At 33.0% G+C, this 9,669-nt stretch overlaps 1 protein-coding gene across 1 annotated transcript; it reads right to left on the minus strand.

Moving 5' to 3' along the window:
* Positions 1–1,075: 1,075 nt before the first annotated feature.
* LOC127988266 (CD276 antigen homolog) lies at positions 1,076–7,406 on the minus strand. Its single transcript, XM_052590924.1, has 6 exons — positions 7,206–7,406; positions 5,830–5,975; positions 3,806–3,852; positions 3,400–3,732; positions 3,186–3,289; positions 1,076–3,095 (listed from the first exon to the last, which is right to left on the minus strand). Exons 2-6 carry the CDS (start codon positions 5,868–5,870, stop codon positions 3,072–3,074), a joined length of 549 nt encoding a protein of 182 aa, XP_052446884.1. The 5' UTR covers positions 5,871–5,975; positions 7,206–7,406; the 3' UTR covers positions 1,076–3,071.
* Between the last annotated feature and the right edge of the window lie 2,263 nt (positions 7,407–9,669).

Here is a 9,669-nt window from a genome sequence, read left to right on the forward strand (position 1 = left end):
TTAAGGTTGATATCTCTGCAGCACTATAACTTGACATTTTTTTTATGACATCATCGCCCTTATTTCTTCTCATTATTTTGATGCGTGTAGGTAATTTCTTGGATATTTTTACCTAAATTTTTACACATGGCACCTTTAAGGAAAACCGAAGAAAGTCTGTTTTCTGCATTTCAAAGAGACCAGGCTATAATTCCACAGCCCAATGTTGTGTTTGTACTGGTTAGAACCTGTTTTTATACAGTCTGTGGTTAAGACCCTGAACGGCCCTGAATGAATGGCCAGAATGACCCTGCTTGTTTCAAACCTCTCTCTCTCTCTCTCTCTCTCTTGCGTTCTCTCTCTCTCCCTGGAATATACTTCCAGGAGCATTTTTACCTTTGTAAGGGTAATTTTTATAACAATATAATTTAATATAAAATGAATTACCTTATTATTTCTGACATTTTTGTTTTCCCTCTTCTACTGTATGTAAAGCACTTTGAGTGCCCAGAAAACCACTATATAAATGTAAGGAATCCAGCTGCAATATCATGAAAAAAATCATTGTTTATTATTGCACTTGATGTTGTAAAAAGGGTTATTGATTTTGATAAATATAATGTTTTTGTTGTTGTTGTTGTTGTTTTTTAATCTATATATGAGGATCTCGTATTCTGATCTGTGTTAAACATTACTATACTTTGATGTATTTTTGATTGGATTCTGACTTATTACACTTAGCATGACTCCACATGTAAAACATGATAGGTACTTGTACAATTTTCATAACGCTATTTTCCCATAGATACATTAAGTAGTTTTTCATATTCTTAATGTATTATTATGGCTATTAAAGGTTTTTGCTGATGGAAGTAAGACACACCCTCAACGACCTGAAGATACAGATCTACAGACGCCTCTTATGAGTCTCAAACAACCTGAAGACTCAACACAAACACTGATACATTATGTGCAAGTCTGATTGATATGGGGTATTTCAATGTATGAATACAGTGCACTGTATAAATTTATATTTGTACACACCTTTATACTAATAATATGTTAAAAGTCAAGGTGTAATACCAAAAAAGACAACTTGGAGACATAAAGAGACAATTTTATCTATAAGACAGGCCTCTTCATATCCAAACAATCCCAACGAACATATATTTTGGTTACAGTGTTACATATTTTCTCAATTTGTCCCACATTAAACAGGATCCATCAAATCTCACAACAAACAAAGAAACAAATGATTGCGTGAAACAAAAAAAAAAATATTGCACAAAATTAAAATATTAATGCAATGGTTACAGATTGAAAAACAATCGTAAATCAAAAATGTATTAAAGCATAAAAACATTTAACATTTAAACATTTAAAACTTTAAACACATTTTAAATCACATTAGACAAAGCCCAGCTTTGTCTCTCTTTATCAGAGAGGTACACAGAACAGACGTGTTATCACTTCACAGTGATTGTGACCCAAATAAAGAGATGGTCTCAACATTTGTTCTGTGAGTGCAAAACATTTACATAAAGCTTACATGAGAACTCCCTCCACAGGTGTGCTTGAAAAGTTCACACCCACTCTGCTAAAACCACTAAATATAAAATTACATATACATTTTATAAAATGAGTACCACCATGAAAACAACAATAAAACTGGGTATTGGACACCGCTTCTCTCTCATATACACATTTATTAAAAAACAAAAGATAACCGAGCAAAGATTGATGAGATAATACTGATAAACAATGCATGTGATGATTCCTGAACATTGCAGACGGAAATCAAGATTCAGCCTGAGGTTCATGAGACTCATGACAACAGCAATGACTCCATCATGTTTATTATGAATATTAAGAAACTATACAAAGATAAGTCATATAAAAGTAGCTGAATATAGAGTTAATATATAATGGTAAAGAGAAAAGATTATATTAAAAGGTCTAGCAGGATATCTCAGTTCAGTGAACCCAGAAGAGCCCATGTCACACCTCTCTTTATCTCTATACACTGTCTACTAGTTTTAACTCACAAGGTTCACAATTTTAATGCTTGTATACAGATCAGCCTCTGAGTGTGCACTCTTCTACTTCTACTCACTCTTACAAGACAATATCCCCTGCTGAAACCTAATATCTGAAGTGAAGGACGCCTCATGGTACCATCACAGAGAGGCACTAATCACTTTCCAGAACATTTACATTCACTGTTCCTGGCTGGTGGAATCTTCACAACCCCATTCATAATGCCTTATTCCAGACAATATTCAAAATACTGCTGAAAATTATTTCACCCATGAGCACAAACTCGTCAATGCTTCCCGTTTTTTTTTTGTTTTTTTATCTTGTACTATTCTAAACAATGTCTGAAACTTTGTATTATGCACACTTCTTGAGTCTATTTGCCTCTTAATGATGAATCGTTTGTTGTTTTTCAGATAAAAGCATCTGCTAAATGAATAAGTGCACATTACAGTATTTTCTGTTTATCTATACATGACTACTACCATTGGTTTCTGGACAGGCCATTTATAATGAACTCATGAATGATTTGATTTGGGACAAAGTATGTAGTGTTTTCATAGTTTTAGTGCATTTGAGTCAAATTAACTGCTGTGCCAAACTGAAATTGTTTATAAGGAGAAATGGTGGAGGGTTTTGAAAAAGTGTCTTACGTATTAAGAAATGTGTCCTAGTGATTGTAATGAAACATACAAGTTGTATTTTTTACAGCACGTCACATGAGGCCTGGGATTGGTTCACAATAAAACATTTTCACAGCCTTTCGTATACTTAAATTGTAATTTAGTGTTGGTAAAATAGTAAAATAGTTCTCTCATCACTGTAACACGAGCACCAGAGATCATTGATGTCTGCCTCCATCAAGCAGCTCATCTAGAACAGACACCGACATGTTTAGTGCATGCTGGTATTTGCACCGCTGGGCAGAGGTTTAGATGGGCTTCACAGATTAATGAAGATATGAACAACAACTAATTCATATCTACAGATGATATACAGATGTTTCAATAGACCTGTGTAGATGACGTAGAGTCGAAGTGAGCGATGACTAAAACTCCTTAAAACCCCGCTGTGACAGAGTTCTGTAAAACAATGTTACAGTATTTAATTAGAAGCTGTCACTTAATTACAATATGAAGTACATGTTAATTATGATTGATGAATGAACTTACAGTCAATGAAAATATAATGCCTGTGCACAGAATAGAAATGAACATTACAATCATCTCCGGTTTTGGGTTTGTTCCTTCACTGGGGAGTTGTCTTTCTGATCTTTCTGGAAGACAAAATATTGACAAAAGTTGGAGGAAAAACAAGAGAATGTGATATACAAAAGAATAAAGACTGAAATATAAATGTGTTTGTCAACTATACACTTTTACACACCTTTAATCGAAAGCTCAACAATCCTGGATACTTGTTCCTTCATGAAGATGTAGCACGTGTATTCTCCTGCATCAGTGTGTTGAAGGTTGTTGAGTTTGATGGAGAAGTTTTCTCTCAGATACTCCTCGGGGAAGCTTTCGACTCTGTTCCTGTACACTGGATCCTGTCCTTCCACAGAGTCTTGACCATTAATAATCTCATACACATTCTGGTCGTAATTGTGTCTCCAGCGCACTAGATCTATGTCTTGAACTGTGAGCGGTGGTTCTTTAGAAGAACAAGGTAAAACAGCAGAACCTCCAATAAAACCCTCAACAGACTCCTGCAGAGACACTGAAAAAAGACAGAAGTTATGATAAATAAAGTACAGTATGCTCTACAAATAATTGTTCATTTTAGTACTCACCTTCATTTACTATTACAAAAACAAGCAGAAAAAAATAAATAATCCATCTGTGTAAAAAGAAACAAATGATAAATTTTTTTCAGACTGAGCTGCATCAACAGAAACATCCACTCAAATAAATGCATAATATCTGCATAATATCTCTGAAATTAACAGTTTAGTTTAGTTAAAATGTAATGAGATATATATATATATATATTAGGGCCGGGACTCGATTAAAAAAAATAATCTAATTAATTAGAGGCTTTGTAATTAATTAATCAAAATTAATCGCATTTTAATCGCATATAAATATTTGACCTGAGAACAGTGAGAAGTAATTTGTTTCACATGGATTTATAGTATACCATTGAATAATGACTGAATACATAAGCTTAAGCAACAAAATATTGTTTATTTTTGTTCAACCAAGTCTAGCAGACCAGTGCAATTTTTGCCATGAAGTGTAGCAATAGCATATTTAGAAACAATTTAGAAATAGTACATTTCAGAATTTCAGGAAGCTTATAGGTGCTGGAACCTTCTGTAAAGTGTTTTTTAAGTAAAACACAAAACTGTCAATTACATTCAGAACATTGGAAACACTGACTATTAGAAAACATCTCTCTGTTGCTTCAGAGGCCATAACATACTAAGTCCAACTCTCAATAACCTTGGCCAAAACAATAAAGAGTTCAACATAAACTGTTGCACCAACAAAATAATACATAGTTCAACATAAAGTGTAAAGTCCACGCTAGCTGCTATATGTTTTGCGTTGAGGTGATACTTGAGGTTCGATCATGTGCTGCGGTGATATGCGAACGCTAGTTGGTGCTCCAGTATAATCGGTCCGCCGAAACTCATCCAGTGAGAAACGTTCCGCGGTGCAAAAATACGTTATTAAAAATGCGGGAATTTTTTTTCTGTAATTAATTAATCCTAGTTAACGCGTTATTTTTTGTGTAATTAATTAATTTCAATTAACGCGTTAAAGTCCCGGCCCTAATATATATATATATATATATATATATATATATATATATATATATACATTCATACATATATATATATATATATATATATATACATTCATACATATAGTGACAGCATCCACAATCCCTTTTAATTTCTATTTTAGTAAAAAAAAAATGTAAGTGCCATTGTTTAAAAAAAAAAAAATAAATGCTTTATTGACTGATGTTTCCTAGACCTCTAGTTGTTATTCTTTCAAATTTCATGCCATTGTGTGTAGTTTCCCAGTATGTTCACTCCTACTACTACAACACTTGTGCAGTCACAACCCTATAATGATATTTACTCAGGCTGATCACATTTTTGATTTGTATGACATTAAAATTCTTTTTACAATTATTTTACTCATTTATATAGGTTCAGCAAATAATAGATTAAATTAAAGAATCAAACATTGTTAAAGAATCAACATTAACTAAACATGTTTTGTATTAAGGACAACAAGATCATCAGATTATTTGAAAACGATTCATGTACAGTAAACAAAGAATATTTTTTGAAATATCTGAAATATGTAAAAATAATAATATCAGTCCACAAATCTGAGTTGTGAAGCAGTCTGGAATCATAAATCACAACATGTTTGTTTATTTAGGCCAGAGAAATGAGCCAGGTTTATCTCAGGCTTATCTTTTGACACAGTGTGTCATCTAGTGTTCATAACAATGTTCAGCACATACCAGACTGACACTGGTTCACTTTCATATTCAGGATTCAGTCATATTCTGTTTTTTATTTAAACAATCAGCATTGTATAAATCACTATATAAATAAACATGACATTAATTGCTTCTACAGTCATTAACTTTGGTCCATCAAACATTATTTGAAATTATTTCCAGTATTATACAAAAGCACTGTATTCTAATTTCTAATCTAAAAGTTTGGCTACTCTGGATATTTATTTTCCTTTTGCCAGAATATAAATGCTCATCCTCTGAAAATATATGTACAAGATGTAAAGTGTACATGAGTTAGCCTATATTTAAAAATAAATAAATAAAAGATACCTGCTGAGGTTTCCAGATGAGATTGTTTTGTAGATTTCCATGAGAACAGCACCAGATTACTGTTTGTACAATCAGACGTTTGTTCCCAGACTTATCTTCAAACTCTCAAAGCAGTATAGTCTGTCTGCCAGCAATCCTCTTCAGCTCTGTGGAAGTACAACAAACTATTAAACTATTAAACTAAAACAAAGAGACATTCATTTTCAAAAGCTGAGAATTCCCAGAGCTCTCATGGCCTCAGACATGGGCGTAGACAAAAACACATCCACTGGATTGTATTTTTGTCAGATAGAAATACACTTGACAGTAAATCAATGATTTTGAGCTAGAATGAAAAAATAAATAAAAAAAAGTAGACCTACTTCAAATAGATTCTGTCATCTTTCCTCACCTTTGTGTGATTATAAACCTGTATGACTTACTTTCTTCTGTGGAACAAAAAAGCATTTAGCTTCTACCCATTATTTCTACTGTATGGACAATGTCTTGAATTTCTCAAATGATCTTCTTTATTATGTTCCACACTAGAAAGAAATTCATACAGGTTTGGAATGAAACGATGTTGAGTAAATGGCTATTTTAATTTTTGGGTGAACTATCCCTTTAAGAACTTTAATATGTGTATATAATACACACCTAATTTATATAAGACACTGATATTTATCTTAAACCGGGCTCTTACTAAATCAACATTTTACTTCTTTTAACATTAATTAGAAAACTAAACATCTAGTGAGAAAAGTTGTTATAATTAGTAAGGCCTATAAGTAAGACGCTGGTCACAAGAAGTAAAACCATGATAAATTACTATGCTGCAGAATTGAATGTTGTTGCCGTTTTCCAGTTTACCTCCCATACAGGTTCACTCAACTGTATGAGACCATTAAAGGGGAAGCTAGATGATAGATTACAGACTTGAGAAGAGGACTTGTCTAGCTTGCATTACATTTAACATTCCGTCCCCTCACTTCTGAATTGATGGCTATGCTCCTGCAGGCCTCAGAAGAACTTGTGACGCAAGTCATAACAGATCACATTACAGATCTGGAATGATGAAACAGTGGGTGTTTTTGTATAGTTTTCATTTTTAGGCGATCTCTTTAACTGACTGCCTCTGTCTTAAGAACACAATGAAATGGTTGCAGTTCATGGACGCTGGTCTTGTCTTGTCCAAAACAACAAATTAGTGGTTAAACTATTAGTGGTTAAAGAGCACTATTTATTATAAAATATAGCATTCAGCTATTTGCAAAATGATGTTTATTTTAATACATGACATTTAGGACAGAAAACACACTTAGAACGTATATGACATTCAAAACAGGGATTTAACTTCTTCATAAAACAGCTGCAAATGTTGCTGGATTCAGACTCACCTTGTTGATCTGCTTACATCTGTCCTCGTGTCTCGAAATCCCCCTTTTTGTTTTGTGTGAGCACGAGAAAACATACAGCACAAGATTTCCCTCCACATCAACTGAGTTTTGTAGAAAAGAAGAGAAAATAACAGTAATTTCAGCCGACACGCATCCTCTGGAGCTCATTTGCTGGCTCTGCTATGCCTCTTTAAATGGTCCCACATGTGCCTCATTGCTCAACAATGCTGTGACGCTTCCAAGGGGGACGGATGGAGCAGTTCTGTGCCCCTGTTGTTCCCCATGTATCCTGTCTCGAGGCTGAACTGTAGATCCATCAGAACAGACCAAAGACTGTGAAACAACGTTTTTGAGGATTAGGTTTTTAAAGAATCCTCTTCTGCTCACCAATCATGCATTTATTTGATCTAAAGTGCAAAAACAGTACAAATGTGAAATATTTTTACTAATTGAAATAACTGTTTTCCATTTGAATACATTTCAAAAAGTAATTTATTCCTGAAATAAAAGCCACATTTTCAGCATCATCACTCTTCAGTGTCACATGATCTGTTCACATTCTAATATGATTTACTGTTCAAGAAACATTATTTTTTCTTCTTATTGTTGTTGTTATTCAGGATTCTTTGATGAATAAAAACATCCAAAGATCAGCATTATACACTTATATTGTACACTATACACTATAACCATATATATATATATATATATATATATATATATATATATATATATATATATATATATATATTAATAATTTTATTTAGCAAGGATGCTTTAAATTGATTAGAAGTAGTAATAAAGTAATTTATAATGTTACAAAATATTTCCATTTCAGATAAATGCTTTTCTTAGAAAATATAGAAAAACATTTTAAATATGTAAAAAAGTAAAGAAGATTTTCAGCTGAAACCGTGGTCCTTGGCGATTCATATAATGTAAGTCAGTGGGCATCATCAGTTTGAGATTCAAAGAAACAAAGGAAACAAAATTGTTACTCATGGCTCCTGATGATGCAATGAGGTTCTTGTGATGAGAAATTATAGATCTGTGCATAGATCGGTCCTGCAAGTGTTCATGACAGTCTGCAGCTCGAGTTTCTGATTTCATAATGACATATCCCAGGACCTCCAATGTTGAGAATCTATGAAAAGTCAATCTTTAAATATATATGTTCAGTTTCTTTCATAGCCCAATCTTTTCATTCTTAAGACTCTTAAGAATAATAATAAAAAAATGCAATTAGCCATAGGTATTAATTTTGTTTTGTCTGCATATGTTTTTTGAATCTCAAAAGTGCGGCACCCATTTACTTTCATTTTATGATTCACCAAGGACCAGTGGTTTCATTTAAAAATCTTTTTTACAGTGCTACTGGAGAGGCTAGCAATAGCAAGTTACCATTAAAAGCATGAGATCACAGTTTCCACAACTGTAAAAAAAAAAAAAACCTCTAGTCTCTGCATTTTCAGACATGGAAATTATTTGATGATGTCTCTTGTTCTGTGCTTCCTCGACCATAGTAGTAACATACTCCATGATATTCATCCCATTTTCTACATCACCCAGTGCATTCCACAATAAATGAAATAATTGGCAAAAAGATGGCCTTCCAGATTTTCACACTATACAATAAAGAATAAATAAACATGCAGGTACATATGGCCTTTCAGTAGGTATCAGGATAATAAATGCCCAATGACAAGAAACAGTTAAACAGTAAATTTGAGGGCACCATAATGTTTGGAACAAAATAATTCTGGAGCCTAAAACTCCAAACTTTGCTTTCATTAGTTTCACTTTCGCATTGTGGATAAGGGGAATTCTCTCCTTTTTGAACTTATTTTTCTAGAACTTAATCAGTTCATTCTGACAAAAAGTAAAAATGAAAGTACTTGTTTTGTGGCTTGCATAATGTGAATTAAAGAAGAAAAAGTACAGTGGATATCAGACAAATTAAAAGTGAAAACATACTACTTAAAAACTTACAAAACCCAATCCGAAGTTTTCTTTTAGGCAGGGAAATGTTTTTTTTTTTTTTTTTTTTTTTTTTATCAAAGCAGACAATGATTCAATATACTGTTGATGGGATGGATCCCTGGAAATACAACAAAAATGTATACTTACCTTCTTTTTCAGGGGATAATCCCAGAATTTGCCAGAATTCCATTAAATGTTTTAATATTTAAATAATTTAAGGTCTACTCACTTACATGGTTCTGACACGGAGATTTTCAGCAAGACAATTAGAATTGTTCTCGGATTAGACTTTTTGGGACATTTGAGAACAGGGTCTCTTCTCTCCAGTGCAGCCTTTAAAATCGGAGGAAAGGAAAATAAAGGAAATTGGCCTTATTGAGGGCTGGTCAAATTTACATGTACTGGCAAAGGCAGAAAGTTTTGATTTGCAGTCGATTAAATCTAAAACCATAATTTGATTTGCAGTTGATTTTACACTATAGGC

Source organism: Carassius gibelio, chromosome B22 (genome assembly GCF_023724105.1).
Source record: "Carassius gibelio isolate Cgi1373 ecotype wild population from Czech Republic chromosome B22, carGib1.2-hapl.c, whole genome shotgun sequence".
Taxonomy (NCBI): domain Eukaryota; kingdom Metazoa; phylum Chordata; class Actinopteri; order Cypriniformes; family Cyprinidae; genus Carassius; species Carassius gibelio.

Coding starts and splice junctions, on each gene's coding strand:
- LOC127988266 (XM_052590924.1), bottom strand. CDS start 5,870: ATGGAAATCTACAAAACAATCTCATCTGGAAACCTCAGCAG. Junction 3,290..3,399: donor TGTTGAGCTTTCGATTAAAG/GTGTGTAAAAGT, acceptor TTTGTCTTCCAG/AAAGATCAGAAAGACAACTC. Junction 3,096..3,185: donor GCATTATATTTTCATTGACT/GTAAGTTCATTC, acceptor ATTGTTTTACAG/AACTCTGTCACAGCGGGGTT.